Below are 26,625 nucleotides of genomic sequence, written 5' to 3' on the forward strand. Positions count from 1 at the left end.
TATTACTGTTGTGTTTAAAAAAGGTGTAATGTTTTCTCGCTTATTAACTTTGGTGGCGTAGTATCTTTGGGATAGGCAAAGTTTAATTTTAAAAGTTACATAACATAACATATAATCGCGTATTTATCCCTTGCGACGGGGACAGAGCTAACAGTCATCAATGGACTGAAAGGCCTCATTCAGCTGTAAGGCTTACCGATAGAATTGAGATTGAAATAGTGACAGGTTGCTAGCCCATCGCCTAAAAAAATAATCCCAAGTTTATAAGCCTACCCCTTAGTAGCCTTTCTGATAATGATTGCATACTCTACAAAAATGATTCATTCTGTTCTATTATAAACCCACCCACCTTTTTTAAATGTAAATCCATTTTGCTATATCTTAAATCCGACCAACAAGTTATCAAAGAAACTTCACAGATCTCGCGTGCGCCCGTAAAAAAGTGATAAAAAAATATATAACCTCTTCAGTGAGCGAGCCATAATTCACTTAATTAACTCCACACTCTTCTCGAGTGGAAATTCTCGCTCCATTCCAGGAATACTAGAGTAAATAAATAGGAATTTTTCATGGCTTCTTTTCTGCATTTTGATTTTAGATGAGAATATAGAAAAAAGGTTGGATAGAAAGAGTATCTATTGGTGCCGGGAACCACACGGCACATTTATGTATTTTCACATGGAGACTTAGTTTCAAGGCGTAGGTTGGAAAAAAAACACAGATAAACATTCTCCTAAGAGCAACTTAGCTATTCTCTGAAATGTCCCAAAGTGCTTGTTGTGGCCAGACTTGGAGAATTTATGGTGACACCAAACGAACGTAATGGGACGTGATTGTGACTCGGGGAGATAATGAAAACTAGTTGGCAGACTAAGGGAAAACTGTTTGTTACCCGTACGTAAAATACATACATACATACATACCTACATATAATCAAGTCTATATCCCTTACGGGGTAGAGATAGCCAACAGTCATGAAAAGACTGATAGGCAACGTTCAGCTGTTTGGCTTTATGATGGAATTGAGATTCAAATAGTGACAGGTTGCTAGCCCATCGCTTAAAAGAAGAATCCCAAGTTTATAAGCCTATCCCATAGTCGCCTTTTGTGACATACATGGGAACGAGATAGAGTGGTCCTATTGTTTTTTAATTGGTGCCGGGAACCACACGTAAAGTACCTTGAAATTATTACCTCAAGTATAAAAGTTAGAATTGGGAATTAAAAATATCATACTGTTACTGGTAAGTCCTCGAGAGGAATATCTCTGAACCACCCTATAATCACGATCCAAGATAGGGTGATCAGATATCTCTGATTCTATATGCAGAACAACTTCCATCAAATCTCCGAAACCCTATTAACTCTAATCCAGCTAAGGTAATGTTTTTTGCTTGGTGAAATTTCTTATTTCATCACATGGTCTGATGAGACAGTTGTTATATTATGAGGGTGGGATGGTGGCAAGTGTATGTACTTAGTCTCTGCCTATCCCTCCGAGAAAGAGGCATCACATCGAAGTTTATACGGTCTCTGGCTGCCCCAAGCGATATTATAAAATATAGTATCGGTGAGTTAGTATCTCGAATGACAAGTCTCGATTTTACTTCGAGGCTAACTCTCAATATATATTTATTCGTATGTTTCTAAAGCTCCGGAAACTGAACGACACCATTAAGGATTAAAGCGATGACGAATCAATACTCCCCTATTCTGGAATGACAATGGAAACGGGGGAACAGGAACGAAGACGGAGGTGTAAGGGCGGTTTCAGACTTGCGTTTTACACGCGCGTGTATGCTCGTCTTTTGGAAGCGCATGTAGGCACGTACCATATGTGTTACTCGTACGAGCGATAACGCGCGTCTAAGCACGAATAAGTTCAAATTCAAAATCAAATTTTTTTAATACATATACATACTACTCTGTCAAGAAAGTAGCGGGAAAAGATCAATAATACACAAACTGTTTGTTATTCATCCAAATTTATTTTATCACCTTCAAAATATGCTCCTTTAGAAACGATACACTTACGCCAACGAATAATCCAATCATCAAAACATTTTTTAAACGCTGTTTCCGGAATTGAGGTCAGTTCTCGCCGCGAATTCTCTTTTATGTCTTCTACCGATTGAAAACGGGTGCCACGAAGTGGTAATTTGAGTTTAGGAAAAAGAAAAAAGTCGGCTGGAGCCATATCTGGTGAATATGGTGGTTGCTCGATGGTATTTGTTGAGTGTTTGGTTAAAAATTCGTTCACAATGATGGCCTTGTGCGAAGGTGCATTATCATGGTGCAAAATCCAAGAATTTTCTTTCCACAAATCTGGCCTTTTTCGTCGGATTTGCTCTCTTAAACGCCGCATAACACTCAAATAATATTCCTTATTTACCGTTTGACCTTCCGGCAAGAATTCCGAGTGCACAACACCGCGATAGTCAAAGAAAACAGTCAACATGACTTTGACTTTTGAACGACTTTGGCGTGGTTTTTTCGTTTTCGGTTCAGTTGGAAGGCGCCACTCCGAAGCTTGTTGACTAGTTTGCATGTCAAACTCGTAAACCCACGTCTCGTCACCAGTAACAATGCGTTTCATGAATGTTGGGTCGGAATTGACTCGTTCTAGCATGTCCTCAGAGACTCTCATGCGATTGAGTTTTTGAAAAAAATTCAGGTCTTTTGGGACTAGCCGAGCGGCAACATGTTTCATAACCAAATTATTAGTTAAAATGGTACGGATCGACTCGTGAGATACAGAAAGTTCGGTGGCTATCTCTCTCAAAGTTGAATGAGGATTTTCAGTCACTATTTCCTTCACTTTTGCGATGTTAACTTCAGTTGCAGACGTTGATGGCCTACCAGAGCGAGGCAAATCTTCCATCACATCTCGACCGCTTTTGAACGCTTTGTACCACTCATAAGCACGAGTTTTTGATAAAGTCGATTCACCGTAAGCCTTCTGTAACATTTTCAGTGACTCCGAACACGATATTCCATTGGCAATGCAAAATTTAAGACAAACTCTTTGTTCGATGTTTTTATCCATTATGAAATTAGCAATACACACTAGATATGATATAACTAAAAATAGCACTGTATTTAATGTAAACAACAGATGCAACTCAAACTCCGCGCCAAAATGGAAAACAGTTGTGCCAATCTAACAACAACAAAAAAAAACAAAAATTTGAATTTGGAACCATAAATAAATAATCCATTCCCGATACTTTTCTGACTGAATGTACATACATATATACGGGACAAATTACACTGATTGAGTTAGCCGCGAAGTAAGCTCGAGACTTGTGTTACGAGATACTAACTCAACGATACTATATTTTATAATGAATACTTATATAGATAAACATCCAAGGCCCAGGCCAATCAGAAAAAGTTCTTTTCTCATCATGCCCTGGCCGGGATTCGAACCCGGAACCTCCGATGCCACAGACAAGTGTTCTACCGCTGCGCCACAGAGGCCGTCATCTTTATTGCATATCATAAAGTACATCAGTTGAATTACAGTTACTGCTAATAAATAGGTACAATATGAACCCTGTTGAGCATCGCAATTAATAATATGAGTTCGGTCCACTAGCAGTTCGTGCGAACGTGCCGAAATGTACCATTCTACTAGCGTCCAGTTTTTTACACGCGGAGAAAAATACGCTTGTCTGAAACCGCCTTAATTGGCAATATCTTCCGGCAATAGCGGGCAACGACCGGATTAAGGAGACGTTTTTCTTTGTATAAGTCCTCTATGTTCTGCTGCAGAGTTTCTTACATACATACATAAATAAAATCACGCCTCTTTCCCGGAGGGGTAGGCAGAGACCACCTCTTTCCACTTGCCAGAGTTTCTTTGCCAAGTATATAGGTATACTACATTCAGAGTTTTACGTACATTGATATCTTGCTTCCTAACGTGTTTTTAAAGATTTGTTTGATCTATACCTTTGCGTACAAATTGTTTGTTCAAAATTCCTTACGTGGATTAAATGTAGGCATTAGAAACAGTAAGAAAAAGACGGCGACTTTCAAACTATATAAACATATATATATATATAGTAATGATGAAACAAAGTATAAATATACATATATTCGAATAAAGATAAAATTAATCTCGTGATAACACTACCGATGCCTTTAGAAAGTAGATCCATTTTGACAAAAGTATAATGATACAATCTGTCTTCCCATTTCATTTGAGAAGGGTAGGCAGTAGACGATAAATGACAAAACAAAATGAGAATGTTATCTCTAACTTAGCCGTGTGATTCCCGGCACCAATAGAAAAAAGCAGACAGGACCACTCCACCTCATCACGAACAGCTAAACGTGGCCATTCAGCCTTATCGGGACTATTGGCTCTGTCTACCCCGTAAGGGACATAGACGTGACTATATGTATGTATGTATGTAAACGGTCAACGAGTCTAAAGAAAATAAAATGAGTCTTCCGGGCTCACTTTTAATATTCCTAATCACTGTCTGACCCGAATCTACTTAAAATGGGCTCGCAAACCCCGATAATGTTTTAATATTCATGACGGACAAATTAGGACCGAAAACGGGTCATGAAAAGTCAACAGTAGCTGGTTTCAAATTAGGTTTAAGTAAAAGAAATTAGATTTTCCGCAAAAAGAATAGAATTGTATTCTTAAGCTTTTTATATATAGGTATATTGTTCGACGTGACATAAAATGTAATCAGACATTTTGTGGTTAGCGGCCATCTTAAACCGATTTTAATCAAACAGCTATTATAATTTACCATTTAAAAATAGAATTCTTCTTGTTTATAAAGGTATCCATATTGTTCGATTTGATGTAAAATGCAATCCGACATTTTGTAGTGGCTGCCATTTTAGACCGATTTTATTCAAACATAACTTTTATAGTTCACCTTTCAAAAATAGAATTCTAACAGTAAACCTTTTTATACAGTTATCCATAATGTTCGAGTTGACATAAAAATGCAATCCGACATTTTGTGGGGGCAGCCATCTTAGACCGATTTTTATCTAACATAGCTATTATAATTCACCATTCAGAAATGAAATTAAATTTGCAAGCCTTTTTTTTAAGTATTTATATTGTTCGACGTGACATAAAATGTAACCAGACATCTTTTTTCGTCGGGGGTAAAAAACCCATGATTATCAAAATGTATCTTAACATTTAACGTGACCTCCGTTGTCAAAATAGATTACGTCTAATTATGATAAACGAGTGTCGTATCGACGTGTCTTAGAGTTCTTTACACGAAGACTAACATACATATATTGATGTCGGTCGCGTGATGGATTGTAACACCAATTTGTATCGGCTTTGATTGGGGTTGGGTCGTTTGACCTACATCACGCATGTATTACATACATACAAATATAATCACGGTTATATCCTTTGCGGGGTAGACAGAGCCTTGAAAAGACTGAAAGTACGTAAATGCTAAATAATTGATTATACGTATGAACACTCGTATGTAAATATTTTTGTTAGTTTTGTTAATAAATACATATATTATAGCCATTTCGAATGACGCAATACCTAATGTCAGTACATATATACCTATATATAATCACATCTAAAATTCTATACCACTTGCGGGGTAGACAGAGCCAACGGTCTTTCAAAAGCTGACAGAACATTCAGCTGTTTGGCTTAATGATAGAATTGAGATTCAAACATTGACAAGTTGCTAGCCCATCGCCCAAAAGAAAAATACCAAGTTTATAAGTGTTATTATACTGATACTAGAGGCCGCCCGCGACTTCGTCCGCATGGAAGCCCTATCTATTATGTTATTCTGGGTCTTCAGCTACCTACATACCAAATTTCATCATAATCAGTTCAGAAGTTTTTACGTGAAAGAGTCACAAACATCCATACTGACATACAAACTTTCGCATTTATAATATTAGTAGGACCACGTTTATAATATCATAGGAGGATTCATTCGGACACCAAATCCAATATACGTGAAAATGTCGCTATAAAAGAGCTTAATGGGTATAATCCGTAAGCTCATTAATAATCATGTAGGCCTACACAAACAACATGCATTTTTTTATTCATGCTCGAACTTGATGTCTTAATTCCAAAAAAAATTGATGGAGCATAGAGTAATTTATAATTTTTTATTTTAATATAATTCCACAGTAAATAAGCGATAGGTAAAGCCATATGTGGCAAAAATTCATATAAAATTATGACAATACGATTACAGTACTTGGGCGTCCGAGAGTTGCTATTGCATTTGCAAAAAAAATCTATTGCAAAACTATAATTAAGCTAACTAAATTCCGCCAATTGTGCTATACAATTTTATTTGTACAATAAAGTTCAAATAAACATACATACATATATTTAGTCACGTCTATATCCCTTGCGAGGTAAACAGAGTCAACAGTCTTAAAAAGACTGATAGGCCACAATCAGCTTTTTGGCTTGATGATAAAATTGAGATTCGAATAGTGATAGGTTGCTAGCCCATCGCCTAAAAGAAGAATCCCAAATTTATAAGCCTATCCTTTAATCGCGTTTTACGACATCCATGGGAAAAAGATGGAGTGGTCCTATTCTTTTATGTATTGGTGCCGGGAATCATTATACCAGACGCAATATTTTCACGTAATTAGAAGTCCCGTTATAACATCGACTTTCCTTGTAATAAAACTGGATTTAACGGACATTAAGCCAATGCCGTTAATTTTAAGAGATAAGGTTATTAAATGTTAAGATTACCGCTCGGTGTCATTTACGAGGATTTATTCTTATTCAGGTTTCATACTACGACTTTTGCTATACTTTTTCTTATTGCTTAGACGGCCTATGTGGCGCAGCGGTAGTACGCTTGTCTGTTACACTGGAAGTCTCGGGTTCTTTTTAGAATTATTATTTTTAAAAATAATTATTATTACGAGTCAAATATCTGTATCGGTGTCATTTTCGTCAAATCGACACAAATGTTAACTCTCGATGTAGTAAAGTAGCCATATATTTTTATCACAGCCTAGAATTTCGGCAAAACTTTATAACTCTTAATTTTCAAAGTCAAAACATAGAACAATAAACAGTGCCAGCGATGTCGGTATAATTAAAACACGTTTATAGCCCCCTGGTCCCTTTTAAATTGTACGTACATTTGCTATCAAACAGACAGAAGGCGTTGAGGAGAATTTTATATCATCCCTAGAGGTCAATTTTGAAAACCATTGTTTCTTCTTAATGTGTATAACAATTCATGTCGTAATACAAAATATATTTCTCTTATTCTTGCGTGTTGTTTTCCCGTGTATATCGTAAAAGACTACTAAGGGATAGGCTAATAAACTTGAGATTCTTCTTGTAGGCGATGGGCTAGCAACATGTCGCTATTTAAATCTCAATTCCATTATAAAGCCATAGGACTGAACGTGACCGTTCGGTCTTTTCAAAACTATTGGCTCTGTCTACCCCGCTAGGGATATAGACGTGATAATATTTATGTATGTATCTTTGCGTGTTGCAACCTCCGCCATCTGTTTCAGACTTTCTCTTTTTATTTTGTCAATTACAAATATAATTTACCCGGATGTACCCAAAATAGGCTATTTGACAAAGTTCTAAAAACTATCTTAGGGTATTTATTTGTTTATAAGGAGCCCTACAAAAATACTTTTCTGCCTTTATTACAGCTATTTTATTAAAAAATCGAAAAAGAAAATGAAATATTCAAATATGCCGCCAAAACGCGACTTTTAGCAATATGGCGGCCATGGCATGCAGTGACGTAAATTTCGTGTAAATATCATACAAAGCTTGTTGATGTTTCGAAAAGTTATGATTTTCTCTTGTTTTATTTAACTTGTGCCACGTCATATGTGTGAAAATTATTAAAATGAGTTCCTATAAATGTTATGCAGTGCCTCAATGCACTAATACAACAATAAAATCTCCTACGAAACTGTATTTCTGATTTACTATTGTTCTATGCCGATGGATTTGAATATTCGCAAGAAGTGGTTTCAGATCATGATCTAAGATCAGTGGTTACCAAGATATACTTACATTGATGTTTTCACATTCCTCAGTTCGGCAGCATAGAAATCTGGATTGTCTTTGAAGAAGACAATCCAGATTTCATCTTCCAACCATTAAGTATTGCGTCCACTTTTTGTAGGTTTCGACTGTCAGCTTTCGCGGACTTGATTTCCATTATTAAATACCTATGTTATCTGAGTAATCCTGAGCGATCAAACACTTATAAAATCTTGAAAAATAATAGCGAACACTAAGGAACGGTACGATCCACAGTCTGTTTATGGATAATTGACGTCATAATAGAAATAGCCAATAACGTTCGTTTTTAGTCACGTGACAGCTGCATATAAAAACCTAATTTTCTGAGACGGATTTTGTTTAAATAATGCAATATTTTTATCTTGCGTTATTACAAATCACTTCAAAAAAATAATATTAAGACTGATGACATAAAATAAATGTATATTTTTAATACAGTCAAATAGCCTATTCAAAATCACACATTGTCAAAACACAAATCACGAGTAATTTATCTATTGTTCAAATTTGAGTGGCCTGTTTGTAACATAATTACAATCATATGACTAATTAATCATATGGTTCATTTTACACTGACCTACATTCTGTTACAATAGCAATATATATATGTACGTGTTACGAACAATACCACTTAAATGGGTCGGTTTTAATAACCCTTATCGTTAGAATTTCTAATGTAAATTATTTGAGCTTCAACTTCGGTCGTCTTTCTATTGGCTTTTGCTTTAGTTAAATGAACTATAAGACCGTAAGTGTGCCATTCTACATACATATAATCACGTCTATATCCCTTGCGGGGTAAACAGATCCCACAGTCTTGAAAAAGACTGATAGTCCACGTTCAGCTGTTCGGCTTAATGATAGAATTGAGATTCAAATAGTGACAGGTTGCTAGCCCATCGCCTAAAAGAAGAATCCCCAATTTCTAAGCATATCCCTTAGTCGCCTTTTACGACATCCATGGGAACGAGATAGATAGGTCCTAATCTTTCTTTTATTGATGCCGAGAATACACGGCATTCTTCCTTTTTGTAAATAGCTCCACATTTGTCACCTTCTAACACAAGCAATCAATACAACTACCTCCAACCTATAACACAGTACGAAGCCCAGAAACACTCAATAGAGCTTCCTTCCTTGCATCCGACCTTCAATTGCCTCTTTGTGCTTCCAAGGCGGCCATCTTGGATTTTCATACAAAAGAATGTAAGGTATTATTACGCGTCTGAAAAGTTCGCGTCGCTTGTAGAATCATTAAGCGAACAATTTGAAGGCCTTTGAATGGCGTGCCGGCAAGATTTTAAAAAGAGATATATATATACATACACACACACTCCTTCTTTAGACAGATCTCAGCACTAATTAGATTCCCCGATTATGCCATGTCACCAACTTAATTATATCTCATGAACACCTATGTTCATAAGATTTACATTTGGCTTGGGATTACACAATACATTCATACATACATATGGTCACGTCTATATCCCTTACAGGGCAGACAGAGCCAACAGTCTTGAAAAGATTGAATAGCCACGTTCAGCTATTTGGCTTAATGATAGAATTGAGGTTCAAATAGTGACAGGTTGCTAGCCCATCGCACAAAAAAATATCCCAAGTTTGTAAGCCTATCCCTTAGTCGCCTTTTACAACATTTATTGGAAAGAGATGAAGTGGTCCTATTCTTTTTTGTATTGGTGCCGAGAACCACACAACACGGATTACGCAATGTAATGCAAATTACATCAACCCTGCAATATCATTTGACAAGGGTGTTATAATTTTGCTATAAATAATTCAGGGCCTCAGGGCTGCCTCTATTGTTACAACCAAGCATTTTTTCAGTCTCAAGGTGAAATAGGAATGTTACGTTTATAAATAGGTACCGTGCATTTTAATTTTTCTTCAATGATGTTTCTTTTAAAACCTTTTTATATTTAAAGCATTCTTAAATAAAGAAATCTATACTAATATTATAATGCTGAAGAGTTTGTTTGTTTGAACGCGCGAATCTCAGGAACTACTCGTTCTAATTGAAAAAATATTTTTGCGTTGAATAGACCATTTATTGAGGAAGGCTTTAGGCTACATACGAGTAACATCACGCTGCAACTTTAAGGAGCAAAGAAATAATGGTAAATGTGAAAAAAATTGGGAAAATTATTCATCCTTGAGGGCTTCAATAATGCCCGAAATAACTATTCCACGCGGACGAAGTTGCGGGCACAGCTAGTTTCTTACATGTCGCGGGGGCAGCAGCTGGAATTGAACGTTCGTTGACTCTAAACCATGAAACAGTTCCATGATGGAACTATTGATTAAAATCTAAAACCGATTTGTCAGATTTAAGTGACGAAATGTATAATACTTCTTTAAACATACATACACACATATAGCCACGTCTATATCCCTTGCGAGGTAGATAGAGCTTATCTTAAAAACAGCCAACAGTCTTGAAAAGACTGATAGGCCACGTTCAGCTATTTGGCTTGATGATAGAACTGAGATTCAAATAGTGACAGGATGCTACCCCATCCCCAAACAAGAATCCCAAATTTAAAAGCCTACCCCTTAGTCGCCTTCTACGACATCCATGGGAGAGAGATGGAGTGGTCCTATTCTTTTTTGTATTGGTGCTGAAAACAAACGGCACTACTTCATTAAAATTTGGTAGATAAGACTAATAAAACAGCTACTTTTAAACCTCAATATAGCCCTAATCTAAAAATGGGGTCGAGGAATGACGCATGTATAAGAAATGAAGTAAAAAACAATAGGCATAACGGAAAAAACCCTTAAGGAGTTTCGACATGATGATAAAATATTCAAAGAAAATAGAAAAATCGGATTCGACCTTCCTATAAAAAATTCTATTAAAACTTCCACTTAGTAATAAGAAGTACTAATCGATATCATAAAAAAAACCTAAATATTAAATGAAACAAAAACAAAAGTTATCAAGGAAACGTTTTAGGAAATTGTAACATTTCTATTGACGTGTATTTGCTGGCACTTTTAGAATAGGACTACGCCATATCTTTCCCATGGATGTCGTTAAAGGCGGCTAAGGGAAAGGCAAACAACTTAAGATCATACTTTAGGCGGCGAGCTAGCAACCTGCCTATTTGAATCTCAAATCTGATGAACGTGGTCTTTGAATTTTTGCGAGACTTAGCTCTGTCTAACCCATAAGGGATAAAGACGTTAGCATATACATACATACATACATAAACTCACGCCTCTTTCCCGGAGGGGTAGGCAGAGACTACCTCTTTCCACTTGCCACGATCCCTGCATACTTCCTTTGCTTCATCCACATTCATAACTCTCTTCATGCAAGCTCGGCGGTTTCGGGCACTTTTGACCTGACCCTTCACCAGGACGTCCATAGCATATATAAGTAACATTTCTTTTACTCCCACTAATGGTCTTATTGATTAAATGAAATTCTGAAGAAAAAGTGTTCAATACGACAGAAAACATGATTTCGTTAATTAAAGCATGTTACAATTGTTCTGACTCTGAGATAGATTTGAGCGAGACATCGTTTGATTAATTGCCAATTCTAATGAATCCTAGAGAGATCAGGAACAATTTCACTTTGTTTTTGGGGCAGGCTATTCTGCAGGATTCTGTAGGAAAATTTCGGTTTGGAATTTTTAAGTTACCGTTAAAGTTATGGCGATGACGAATTGTTGAAATGTTTTTTTACGTAATCGTTAGAAATTAACAAAAAACATCCAGTAAATATTTTTAATTATCTGAATGCTGATTGATGATAAAAACATTTTTTATATTTGGGTGCAACACAGTTATATACACTCATATCTAGGTGTGATGTTTTATTGACTTATAAATCTGAAACTGTTGTCAGTATTGTAAAATAAGATAAAACATTTAATATCTTTATCATCTTCTCATGTTCCTGGTCGTACGTTTCACTACATTTAAGCCGACCTTCAGCATGTTTAGTTAAAATTCTTATCCGATCCACGCCATCATCGGAAAATGTCATATGTCCAAACTTGGGTAATATTGCATCTGATCGATTTTACAAGTCAGCCGACGAACTTAAATCACGTAAGACAAACATGGCCCACTTCCGATGGAACCGACCATTTCATATTCACCCTCGAGTTTTCCTCAAACGAAGCCTGGGATATTGTTTTCCACTTAAGGATTATAAATATACCAGAGCATGTTACATCCTTTGATATACTCAGATGACGTTGGAGCTACTTTACTTCAGAAATACACAACTGAGCAAAATTATAAATGTAAGAATTGAAGAAAATTAAGATGAGTGACCAGCATTTGGAAGAGTTATGAAATTGTTCCAGCCAAAGCTCATATGACAATCATTTCACTAGCATCCCATCCTCATAACCCAAGTAAAACCCTTCCTGGAAATAGTTTGGCAGTTGTGGAGGGCTGTCCATTGGTGTATCCCAATGGTTCATCAAGGGACAGATCTCCATTGATAGCTTCAGCCATCTCACTTTAGAACAAAAGATACCAAAGGGCCTCTTCATATTGGCTTCGGCCCCATGAACGCCTCTTAAATGACCGGGTCCCGTGGACATTCACATTTTAATAAAAAAAAAATTGTCATACTTGCAGTTCTCATTCCAGAACATTGAAATTCCAACTTATTTAGCTGAATAAATAAATTAAGTCACAACTCCCAAGGCTTGCTGCAATAAATGCTAAAAGCATATTATAAATAATAAACTGCTCAGCCAGCCAACGAGGGCCATTGTGAAAAACTTTCACTGAAAGCTCGCTATCGCCTCTCCAGAGCTTTTTATCATTTCCACTGTCTCATTCGAATAAAATGCTCTATTATTTAAATAGTGCTAGCAGTTTTTATGACAAATCGTGTCTGGATGTTATGATAGTTAGTAACGTTAGTTCTTGTCCCGTTGAAAATAATGTCTCAATTAGTCATTCGAATAAAATGCTTTATTATTTAAATAGAGCTAGCAGTTTTTATGAAAAATCGTGTCTGGATATTATGTTAGTTAGTAACGTTAGTTCTTGTCACGTTGAAAATAATGTTTCAATTTGGTAAAGTAATAGAAGGAATTAAACTTCTTCTTACTTCTTCTAGGTAGGCGAGGCTTACTAGCAATGTGTACAAACAATATGGCATACTGATGGGCCATCAAAGAAAAAGTCAAGGGATAGGCTTATAAACTTGGCATTCTTCTTTTAGTCGATGGGCTAGCAACCTGTCACTCTTTGAATCTCAATTCTATCATTAAGCCAAATAGCTGAACGTGGCCTATCAATATTTTCACTGCTGTTGACTCTGTCTATCCCGCAAGGGTTAAAGACGTGATTATATGTATGTATGTCAAAAAAATATGTGGTAAAATAAAACCACATCAAGAAACTACAATATAAGTAGTAAAAACATGATGCTCTTGTAGTATGGTCAAAATTTTGCACAAAGATAAAATATAACAAGAATAATATCGACCTCGTTTCAGTCGTCCAGTAAAATAACACGACTCTAGAACATTCGAGTACGCCAAGCTCCACTAACACTGAATAGTGCACTTAGAGCGCATGTTTTCATGCATTTTCCTAAAGCACCCGCTGTTACTTAACCTCGATTCTAAGCCCGAGGTGTGGAATAGAATACGAATGTTCCATATGCATTTGTTGATAAATTGTGTTTCCAAATAAACTATACATTGTTGGTATTGTAGTTTGGTTATGTGTTAACAAAAAAAAGAAAAGGCGGCGCATCATATCAAATTTAAACACAGTTTACCGTTCTGTTAAATCTTTCCCAAAAAGTATCTTTATCAAAGAACAGAAAATTATAACATTGAGAAAGACGACACAAGTTTTATTAAGGCTGTAAAGCTTAGTAGTACATTTGAACCCAACTCTTTTAGCATTCTCAGCCAATCAGCTTTCTTAAAATATCAAAAATATGAAAAATCACAAGTACATAAGGCAACTACGAAATATTCATATAAATCTGCACAAAAACTTTTCCATATTCATACAGTGTTAATACGAGTAGACTTAATGCTTATTTACAATATCTACGAGTAAAAAAAATAATCTGATTAATTTTTTTTTTGCCCTGTTCCAAACTTTCCAATCTACAAAATGTATGAACATTGTAGTCTACGATTTAATCGAAGTCCGCTTGCTTTCAAAGGCTGTACTCGTATTAATGTTAAGTAAATCTGAAAACGACAAATGGAGTTCGGTGAGCGAGAAACCTCGATTTAAAATGCTGGACGCCGAGCAATATATTGAATGCGAGACTTTCTATCGATAAATTGAAGAAACATTGCGGACTTGGAAACTAAGAAATGTTGAGAAGACGAAATAAGAATACTACACACAAATATTATAATTGATTTGAGAGATCTTTTCCAACAAGACTATTCTTAAACTATCTTCGAAGCTAGCTCAGTCTGTGAAAAGAGCTCAAACTACTACAGACAATGCTAATTTTAACCACAACTAAGCTTCCATTAGAGGGAACCCACAAGAGACTGCACTAGCTGCAGAAGAACCCTCTCCCAGAGCACTTAACCCAGTATTTACTGCAAGGTCGTAACGTTGCTGAGTGGGTTTAAATGTTACCCGACTCTTTTATAGGGGGTCAGCTCTTTCTTTTTAATTACATGTGAAAAACTCAAAAGAGCTTACCCACTACCGGAACAAGACACTCAATATCTTAAGAACATTGAGCAAAATTTAAATTTTCAAATTTTAATTTCTACGTTGTGGTTTTTTCACGTAACACCGCATAGAACCATTAAACGTTTTTCTTTAAAAATTGCAAGGGAATTTTTACACTGATGTAGGTGAAGCAGATGCTAAGAGAAGATTATTGTTTATTCCCATGAAATCGAAGTCAAAAATAAGAGCTTCTTATACATATATTGCGAGTATGCGATCCGGGCATGGTGGCTCAACTAACAGTGTTGTTCTAGTAAGTCTGTACCAAGTATGGCCAAAACAATTACATGTACACATACGATATATAACACAATATTGGGATAAAGTGCTTTACTTTTTTATATAACCCACTTTACATTCTAATATTCAAAAAGAATTAATCTTATCAGACCAAGCATGCAAAGCAGCTATTCAAGTTACAAGCCATAAAGAAATAAAAGTCATAACAGTGGTGAACGAACATAGCCTCCAGAACCCTGTTCTGAATCTGCAAATCGTTTTAGTAACGAACCAATTAAAGTCCCCGTTCAACTTTAATACGATAAAGCAATTCAATTCACAAGCGTTACTTTGTTGTTGGTTAACCAATACGAATATTGAAAACACATAGGGCGACATACACCAAAAGGTAATCCTTCAAAAAGCCCCAATTTAATCGGCTGATCCGGAATCAATTAATGAAATTCTGTTATGTTTAAAGATGCATCTATTGATTTCGAGAAGTAAACAGAATTTGCTGATTTTAATACACAATAGAATAGAACTTGACTTAAGAATCTTAATTCTAATCTACTTGCGCGATGATGAAGATTTGTTATCGATCCACTCATGTGACCAAATGGATGGCAACATCAAGTGCAATCCAAGTGTTAAGTCCACTTGGATACTGGACCAGTATTATTGAGGTTAGGACCATTGACACGAAGACGAAGTGCCCTCCAACGCTCCCCAAAAAACTGACTTGTATATGCGTAGTAGTATCACTCGTAGTCAATCGATCATGTGTAGTCAGTAACTAAAAAAAATCTAATGCTGTGAAAGATTGGGTATCCAAGTCTGACACAAGAAACTTATCTGGCATTCATTTTAAATGCTTTTAGATTAAATTCAACTTCTATAACATCCACAGAAATTATTAGAAAATCCCATTCCGACTGAAACAACATGGCATCCGATAGAACCAACAAACAATTAACCGTTTAAACTCGGACAGGCGTCGCCAATCGATATGAATATTGCATACTGGACGACCTACATCCTCTGACCTGAATCTGGATGCAGGGACGCGGACGCGACCCTAACCCGACCTCCGCTAAGCAGCTTTATATAGGCCAATACTAGATCAGCGGAATTGAAACCTTGAACTTTTTTCTAGAATCCTGGCTCATAAACGAAATAGTATTAGAGAAAAATCTTAATCTTTTATTCTTAAAGTTTTTGTATTCGTTCTGAAATTGATTTTAAAGTTAATTTTTACGTGTTGACTAACTATATGCTCACAGCATAAGCGCAATTCATCGCCTGCTAAACATACATTAGAGAGAAGTAAGAAAGCGGACCCCAGGCTCCGTTTTGTGCACTTAAGCTGTGCATCTGGGAACACGCCACAATGAGAGATAGAAAAAAGAAACCTAAAAAAAGAATCCCGAGTTTGTAAGCCTATCCCTTAGTCGCCTTTTACGACATCCATGGGAACGAGATGGAGTGGTCCTATTCTTTTTTGTACTGGTGCCGGGAACCACACGGCACATTAATATTGTAATAATTTTCATAAATAAGACTTTAAAAATGTACACTCAGAAAACTATTATAACAGCTTGGCTGTAACACATATTAATTAAACATCTAATAACATCGATATCAAAATCTGCTGCTGCACGTTAATAAATTCCCGATAACTGATTTAACTGAGACCGTGCCGTATGACCGGACGAACATACCGCCCACCAAGAGCACCGAGTGTAGATACGGCTTAATGCAATTACGGTATCCATTACCGGAAGACCGGAAGCCTGCCGGGGGAGATTTTATATCGAGATAAATTGGTTACGATTCAGATGTACGACAAAATATTTAAATTGAGTCGACCGTCATATGGAAGACCTCGTGTTATATTGAGTCTTCGTGTTGGAGTGTGAGAGAAATCAAGTCTTACGTATGTAAGAACAAAAGGCAAGGCCTATGATTTAAAATTTGATTATATGTATATAAAAGTGCGAATTGCGGGGTAGACAGAGCCAACAGTCTTGAAAAGACTGGTAGGCCACGTTCAGCTGTTTGGCCTAATGATAGAATTGAGATTCGAATAGTGACAGGTTGCTTGCCCATCGCCTAAAAAAAGAATTCCAGGTTTGTAAGCCTATCCATTAGTCGCCTTTTACGACATCCATGGGAAAGAGATGGGGTGGTCCTATTCTTTTTTGTATTAGTGCCGGGAACCACACGGAAAAAAAACTAACTAGTAATTGTTAGTATAGACTAAAAAGAAATATGACAAACGACACACACTGTCTCAAAAAATAATAATAAATGAGATTGGTACCACTTTCTGATATACGGTGCCTTCTTGACAGCTATCATTTTTCACCCGGTCACCTGGCGGGATTCCGCCCCAATTCCCCTGGCCGCCAGCCAGACCCGGATATCCGCCTTTTGTTCTATTTCAAATAGAAACGTACATAGCTATGCCATCGTCGAGTCTTTTAATAAGTTGTTTGTTGAAACGAAAATTGATATTATTATTAACTAATTACTTTTTATTAAGTTTTTAAAACAGTACACGCTTATGAATGTTGGTAGAGGATGGAATCAAGAAACTTTTATATATACATATATAATAACGTTAATATCCCTTGCGAGGTAGACAGAGCTAAGTCTTGAAAATACTGATAGGCCACGTTCAGCTGTATGGCTTAATAATAGAATTGAGACTCAAATAAAAAATTAATTAAATACTCAAACTTATATATGAATAAATAACTGATATTGTTAAATGATATGAAATTTATGAGAAGGCGGATTAAATCGTTATGTTTGATAAGGATAGCCAATATGAGGCAATATTCAGGCCACTAGGCAATATAAGGCACTTGGGGCATGGCACGTACGCTACCCAAACTAAGGGTGAATACATATTGGAAATATTGGTCACTGACTCGATTATAAATGTCGATCAACAGGTACCGTACACCTTAGTGTCGGTACCGGTATAAGAAGAAAATAATACAAAAATACATACACATAATCACGTTTTATCTCATACGGGGAAGACAGACATAGCAGTGTTAAAAATCTAAAAATACAGCTCTATACACAAAAAAACAATTTACGAAAATGCCTACAAATCTTTTTTGACCAAGATTTGAGGAGTCTCTCAAGGATCCATTTTAGGGCCAATAATTTTCTAGTTTTTCCTAATGTCTTATACTTACAGCAAAAACTATATCGAGGGAATAAAGCAATGAATAGTGTCTTAGAATTAATTCGGACAAACACAATTTTGTCACGAATAAAACCTAAAGGAAACCTAAAATATCTGCTTGTATTTTCCACTATGAAACAGCCCCTATAGCAAAATGGTGTGAAGTGATTACCAACCAAACGTTTCACCTTCATTAGTCTAATGCCCTTAATGGCATACCTCGATTAACTTATATGGGAATGTTGGCATTACCGAAATAACCTTTCATAGGATCGAATTGGGGAAATAGATTTTCCTTGTTTCATTGATTTCATGGGCATAGTCAGGGAATATTCTGTGTGTGGTTCTTGTATTTAAAGAGTTAAAAACATCTAAAAGAGGTAAACTACAGCACGATTACCGTATCTTCTTTTTGGCCAGTTGAAATAATCAGAATTCCATAGACGTAGAAAAAAAGGCGGACGTAGTGTGACTTTAAAAATGTGAAGCATCGTAATGACGGCGTTGTACGCACGAGTGAGTGACAGAAAACTTGCATTCGTGTGATATTATCTATGACGTAATGGCGGTCATCTGTCACAATATTATTAAGAGTGTGCGCGTGAGGCGTGTATATGTATATACAGTGGGCCGGTATACAATCGGTGCTTCATTTTACTGTACAGTAAATCTCCGACTATCTTTTTTACTACGTCTATGCATAATTCATGTTTTATGTTGGACAGAAGTTGGAATAAACATTACAATGCAGTTTTACCACCAATAGGTTTTACTTTCCTTATTCCTAGAGTTGGTAAAATTGAACCATACGAGTATTTTGAACTAAAAACGGCAAGAGTTAAATCGTGAAGCCGGCCATTTATCACAAAGTTAGCAACGGTAGCTGCACGGAGCCACATTTATCAAGATTAGTGACGTCATAACTACAATGTAGAGGAATTTAACTTATTCTGTGATTAGATTCCGAATGATATATATCTTTCACGACTGTTCAAATAATTAAACCAGAATACGCCTGAAACTTCGTACGTGAAATGCGAAAAATCGCTTTAATTCTTCTTCCCGTGGGAATCCCGGGAGATTCTCTGTGCAGAGAAAAGACACTTATATGCATTTTTAATCTATTCACCCAAAGGCTTAGACTATGCGTTGACACTTCAGTCAATCAGTCAGTCAGTGTCCTCCTTTATATATTTAGATGCTTTCAACGACCGTTAATAAAGATAAAAATAAATTGGAATTATTCTGTACAATATCTATAAAAAAGCATTACAGTTCACGTGCATTGCAGACATAAAATCCAACGTATAATATGCTAAACACACTTTCACACAATTTCCAGTCATGAAAATCCCGCTAAATTGGAATTTACAACGCGATATCGTTGTGATGAAAATCTCAACGGGGCTTTATATTCGACGAGATTAACATTAAAAAATATATAGTATTACCTAAGTACTCTCGTTGTTGCTAATGTAGTTCTAAATAAAATTTACTTGTGCGGAAATACATATTTTACGTCTTTTTCCCCCACGGGGTAGACAGAGCCAACAGTTTCAAAGACACTGAAAAGCCACGTTCAGGTATGGAGCAATGATGCTGAAGAAAAACATTTATGAACATATTTAAAATTTTGTGCTTATTTTAAAATTTGAACACAGTTTAAATGCTTTATTTTTTCTAACGTTGTCTTATGACAACGTTAGAAAAAATAAAGCATTTAATAATAATAAATTTCCTTTTTCGTTTGAAAAAAAAAACATCATGATTCAAACATTAATTTCGAAGTAACGACGTTTATTAGAATCAATCTTCTGTTAAGTAAGCTCACAAGGGAAATAAACTGTGAAATTATATGAAAAAGTTGATTTTTTTTTATGTTGCAAGATTGAAAGATCTCACTGATAGGAAAAAATAACATGTTATGGACAGATTGACTGACATATCAACAAACAGTCTAAACCACTGGGTACAGTTCGTGTCTTTAGGTAGTAAGTCTTTTAGGTTGATAAAAACATAAATTAAATTTAATATATAGCCATGAGAAGAATAGGAAAATGAAATAATAAAACTGAATAATAAATTAATTTTGATAATAATAATATTTTTATACATACATACATATAGTCACGTCTATTGCGGGGTAGACAGAGCCAACAGTTTTGAAAAGGCTGATAGGCCACGCTCAGCTTTTTGGCTTTATGATAGAAAAGAGATTCAATAGATAGAAGTAGATATATAAATAGTTAGTGACAGGTTGCTAGCACATCGTCTAAAAGATCTTCTTTTATGCGATGGGCAATATAATAATTAGGTAACAAATGTATTTTCAAATGAAAAAGACGTGTCAATATTACATCGAGATGTGGACTACAGTTTACTATGGTCTAGGGGAGAACTATGAAGGGATTTCCCGTTATTCTCATGGGAACGGAAATTAACGGAATATCTAGTTTCACGCGAGCCAAGTCGCAGGTTAATTCTAGTTAAAATCGTAGCGTAGTGCAGTTTTAGAATAGCGTAGTTTTAGAATAGAAACCCTCGTATAAAAGAAATACATGTCGTAAGAGGCGACTAAGGAATAGGCTTATGAACTTTTTAAAAATGAAAAGTCCACATTTTTCCTTGCGTTTAGGGAGACCCCAAGGGAATTAAAATTAGTTTTAAGTTCCTTTTCTTAGGTATCTCTATGCTGTGTATCTCTTGAGATATTTATTTTAATTTAGTAGGTGATGGGAAGTCTAACAGGAGACATACATATATACAGACACGTCTATATCCCTTGCGGGGTAGACAGGGCCAACAGTCTTGAAAAGGCTGAATGGCCACGTTCAGCTATTTAACTTAATGATAGAATTGAGATTCAAATAGTGACAGTTTGCTAGTCCATCGCCTAAAAAAGAATCCCAAGTTCGAATCCAAATCCCTTAGTCGCCTTTTACCACATCCATGGGCAAGAGATGGAGTGGTCCTATTCTTTTTTTGTATTGGTGCCGGGAACCACACGGCACTATACATATATATATATATATATAAATAAAGTACTCACGTTCTCCTCCACGGTCTTCTTGATCTTGGCACTGGCCTCGCTGACCTTCGCCCCGGCTTTATTCACGGCAGAATACAGAAAGTTCCCTAGGGACTTCGCGCCGGCGACCGCTTTTGTTGTCACTGTGGAAGAGAATAGAATAGATTTATTTTCAAAATTGGATACAAGGTATCACTTATTGACGTCACATAACTTAAATCTAATTATAACTACTACCGCTTCCAAAGCGCATGTGTAGAACAAGCGGCGGAACAAACTACACTGCACCATTTTCATAGGACGTCAATTTACAAATATAGATCTCTTAAATCTAAATCGTGGACGAATGCACATTGTCTACATTAAAAAACATGAATGAATGTAGAATATGGAAGAGAATGATATTATACTTATATTATTCATGCATACATACATACATATAGTCACGTCTGTATCCCTCGCGGGGTAGAGGTTAAAGTCTTGAAGAGACTGATAGGCCACGTTCAGCTGTTTGGCTTAATGATATAATTGAGATTCAAGTAGTAACTGGTTGCTAGCACATCAGCTAAAAGAAGAAGCGCAAATTCACAAGCCTGTCCCTTAATCGCCTATTAGGATATCCATGGGAAAGAGATGTTGGTCTTTTCTTTTTTCTTTTCTTGCCGGGAACCCGGCATGTATGGCGAATCGAGTCCCGTCTAACCTCCGCACATTCAGTTGCCTGAATGTGCAGGCTGCCTCACGATGTTTTTCCTCACCGTAAGAGCATCGGTTAGTATTCAAACTAATGTACATAACTTCGAAAATAGTCATTGGTACATGACCGTGGTGGGATTCGAACCTGTGCCCTTTTGCTCATCAGACATTTTAACCGGCACACACCGTACCTATTGACCTAGAATATTTATAAGGAAAAAGCCTTCATCTCAGTATGACAATATTTTTATATGAACCTAAAACGTTAAATAGTTGTTGAATCCTACAAAATGAGAAAATTACAAACATATACAAGGAAATAAAATAAAAAACAAAATATATACACTCACACTCTTGCATGTCAGGTACTTCAATAGAATCGACTGAAAAATATTTTTTGTTGGAATCTGAAAATGATAAAAATAAAAAACCAAATAAAAATAAACTAGCAGCTAAAAAATAAAAATAAACAAAAAAAATTAGCTCAAAATGAACGGCGTGATCGTAGTGAATAGTCACGTCTTTATCCCTTACGGGGTAGACAGGGTCAACAGTCCCGAAAATACTGATAGGACACGTTCAGCTGTTTGGCTTTATAATAGAGTTAAGATCGAAATAGTGACAGTTTGCTAACTCATCGCCTTAAAGAAGAACCTCTAGTTTATAAGTTAGCCCTTATTCGCCTTTTACGACAACCATGGGAAAGAGATGGAGTGGTCCTATCCTTTTCTTATTGAAGCTCACACGCACATAACCACACGAACGATTAATAACTTTCTAATCTAGTCTAATCTAATCTAATAGGAATCTTTATTTCATGGGAATATTGTTAACAACTTAATAATATTCCCATAAAACAAAGACTCCTCTATGATCTCAACAGCTTAAATCCGCAAATCCCCCTTTTGTTTCGTTTCAAAGGCAACTTTGTATTAAAACTGTATCGGGATAGTGTTGAGCACTAACTTAGTACATATAACTAGTCTGAAATACAATCTGAACTTAGATTGCATCCGTTGACGAAGTGCCTCGCATTTGGCGTTGGTTATAATGGAATTATTTACTAAGTATAGGTATATTTCATACTAGCTGTGCCCGCGACTTCGTCCGCGTGGAATATTTATTTTGGGCACCATTGAATTGAATCTCTCAGGGATGAATAATTTTCCCCGTTTTTTTTTTCACATATCCCATTATTTCTATGCTCCTTAAAGTTGCAGCGTGATGTTATATAGCCTAAAGCCTTCCTCAATAAATGGTCTATTCAACGCAAAAAAATTCGAACCAGTAGTTCCTGAGATTAGCGAAATCATGTGGACTGATCTTTATAAAAATTAAACTAAGAATAAATTGAAAATTTTCAATTAGGGGACGTAAGTTTCACGCGAGGAAACCCCCTTTTCACGCAAAACTTTGTCATAATCATCATGTGACGCTAGAAGCTGACACATTCTTGTCGCAAAAAGTGTTCAAGTTTAAAAATTTTTGAATAAGTGTTTTTTCTTTACTTATGTTTATTGCATACAATCTCAAGGTCCATCGCTTTCCCATGGTTGTAGTAAAAGGAGACTAAGGGATAGGTAAACTTGGGATTCTTCTTTTAGGCGATGGGCTAGCAACCTGTCGCTATTTGAAAATTTGTCTACTACGCAAGGGAAATAGACGAAGACTATATATATGTATGTATGTATTTATCGCCTATTAGTGAAAAATGAAGAAAAAATCATAAAGTGATAAAAAGATAATTCTACGGCAAAAAAGAAAATAACCACACAGTTAAATAAAAGGATTTGAAACACTCGAATCATTTCTACTGACTACTTCGACACACTGATTACAATTTGAAACCCGACCTTCAAAGAATGCATCCAGTGTAACAAATTTGGCGGCCTCTGTGGCTCAGCGGTAGTACGCTTGTCTGTGACACCGGAGGTCCCGGGTTCGAATCCCGGTCAAGGCATGATGAGAAAAGATCTTTTTCTGATTGTCCTGGGTCTTGGATGTTTATCTATATAAGTATTTATTATAAAATATAGTATCGTTGAGTTAGTATCTCGTAACACAAGTTTCGAACTTACTTCGAGGCTAACTCAATCAGTGTAATTTGTCCCGTATATATATTTATATTTAAATCCCTTAGTTGTAACGAACAGAATATTCAGTTTTTTTTTTTAAATGTCTAACAAGCTCACCATTCCCGACGCCTCCCGGCTGCTCCTCAGTGGGGGTGCCCCCAGTGGACGCTGGCCTGCTATCCGCCCCTCCAGTCGCACTGAGCACAATGATACATTACAATGATATAGGTACTTAACTGATTACAAAAGAAAATGAAATGAAAACAATATATTTAGTTACTAATGTATGCAAACGGGATACGCACATTAGTTTTAATTCTAACCGATGCTCTTACGGTGAGGGAAAACATCGTGAGGAAACCTGCACATTCAGGCAACTGGATGTGTAACCACAATTATTTACCGGTTAGGTTCCCCTGCAAACGATGCGGAGCTCAGACGGGAGTAGCTTCGTGAAAAAACCTGGCTCGCCCATTCCAGGATCCATGGTCAAAGACTTACCCCGGGCTCCTCCAAAGTGGTAAGGATGCAACCGGGACTAAAGCCAGGAGGACGAAGAAGAAGTATGATAATGGGAATTAACCCGATCATACCGTATTTTCCTGACGTTTCGAAAGGGTTTCACCGTGGTCACAGGATAATGTGGTCACAGATTAATTCCCGTTTGCGTACATTAATATCATGCAACGCGAAAGTTTTAAAGAACCTATTAATATAAAGTTGCTCTCTATTAAAAAAAAAATTAATTATTGCACATGATTTCGTGAAAACATTGATAAAGGGTAAATGTGCCTGACACCTGACCTGACTCGACGATAATTCAAAAAATTTCAACAAATTTTGTCTGCTTGTTACGTCATATCGGATAAACATATTATGAAGCACTAGACAAGAATGTTTTAGATACACAAGATCACCATTCTGTACCGGAAGGGTAGGCAGAGACGTAATATTTCCAGTTGCCGCGATTCCCATCTTTTGCTTCATTTGAATGTGTAATCTTAAGAATTTCGTGTTTATTTTTTTTCTGGACTTTGTCAATTAACAAACAAGCTGTCAGTCTTTACAGAATTCCATTATCAATAAAATGTATTTAATGAGAATCTATATAACACACTACATTCTCAAAAAAAACAATTACCAAACTTTATGTTCGCAATTTATCGAAATGATGAAATTCTGAAGAGACTGTGATTTGAAGTGAATAAAAAATGCACAACAATAAAAAATAAAAAAGATGGGGTTGAGCAGAATAAATGAGTTCACCTACTCCTGTGCTTGAAGATTGTGATAAAAAAAGAATAAAGTAACAACTTACATTTATAACACTAGTTAAGAGAAAATTTATTTTAAGTACTAAGTCACAAAGCTCAATATTGCATTAAAAATTTCATGTAAATCTTTAAAATTCCACATGCATTATATTCACATAATATTGTGAAATGAAATAAATACTATCACTTAGAGCGGAAGTTATAATTAATAAACAGTTAATTAGTAATAAAAAAAATATTTAAACATATAAAATGAAATGAAAAGCTGCAGGAGAATTAAGTGTATAAAAAAAAGCTTTCGCACATTGTAATAAAAGTGTGAATTTGTGCAAATAAAAAGCAGTAATTGAATATTAAAATTAAATTTTTGTACTCCATTTTCAACAGAGTTAAAAATATTAGCATTAAAAAAATATATTACTTTTAAAAGAAAAATATGCTTTAAAACATCTTTGAAATGACAACTTTGAATATTTTGTCAGAAATTAATAACATCCAGAGAAAAATATAAAAACTAGTCTAGTCTATTCTTTACTAACTGTTTAACTAAAACAGTTTTTCTCATAATAAATGAAATTAAGAAAAAATCAAAGTTGTCATTTCTAGAAGATGGCAATAAGTGCTTCATGACCTAAAAATATTTTATTGAATTTGAAAAACATAAAAGCAACGCAAACTCATTCATCTGCCACCCCTCGTACCTATTATACCTAGAATTGTCATCATCGTCTTTCCCCTCGGCCTTGGGTTCTGTGACCACGGGCTCTGCTGGGGGTTCAGCAGTCTCTGTGGGGGCAGCCTCGTTTTTCCTCAGTCCAGGAATGGGGATTCCGGAGCCGAGCCATCCTGTCATCTGTGACTTTACATTGGTAATGAGGTCCAGTTTGCTCCCACCCTTTGTTGGGCTGCAACAAAGGAAAATGTGTGAATTAAATATAATTTCATTTTAATCACAATAGCATTAGTTAGTTAGAGACCAAAATTACTAGAAGTGACAATAATGTGTAGAAATATTTGACAGAATACCTAATTTTAATTTAAATCAATTTAAAGAAGTTTGTAAAAATTTTTTGTTCATGTCTACAAGTGTATATTTATGAGTGTGAGTAAAAATTGTTATTTGCCTGAGTAGGCAAAGATAATCCACAGTATAACATTTAACAACCCATAGGTATAACATACTTCTATGATAGTAATAAGAGCACTTGATACTTGCATCTATCAAATTTATTTTTTCATAAGATTATAATTATGAATGTTTTCTTTTATTTGTTCTTAAATTGTTCTTCCTATTACACACTCCATCCATTCAATATCATACTTAGCAAAATATTGCAGTCTGATGAAAGAGATGCAAT

General features: G+C 35.8%; 1 protein-coding gene across 6 annotated transcripts in view; it reads right to left on the minus strand.

The window, feature by feature from the left end:
- Nucleotides 1-26,625, minus strand: part of LOC106135331 (synapse-associated protein of 47 kDa) — a 71,425-nt gene that overhangs the window by 44,118 nt on the left and 682 nt on the right. For 3 of the 6 annotated variants that reach the window (XM_013335598.2, XM_013335594.2, XM_013335599.2), the window contains exons 2-5: nt 25,969-26,172; nt 24,111-24,190; nt 22,269-22,325; nt 21,244-21,365 (exon numbers count right to left, since the gene is read on the minus strand). In XM_013335598.2, the coding sequence (XP_013191052.2) occupies nt 21,244-21,365; nt 22,269-22,325; nt 24,111-24,190; nt 25,969-26,172 (463 nt within the window). The remainder of the gene's footprint in view (nt 1-21,243; nt 21,366-22,268; nt 22,326-24,110; nt 24,191-25,968; nt 26,173-26,625) is intronic. The other 3 variants (XM_013335595.2, XM_013335596.2, XM_013335597.2) reach the window with 3 other exon arrangements.

Source organism: Amyelois transitella, chromosome 20 (assembly GCF_032362555.1).
Source record: "Amyelois transitella isolate CPQ chromosome 20, ilAmyTran1.1, whole genome shotgun sequence".
Lineage (NCBI taxonomy): Eukaryota > Metazoa > Arthropoda > Insecta > Lepidoptera > Pyralidae > Amyelois > Amyelois transitella.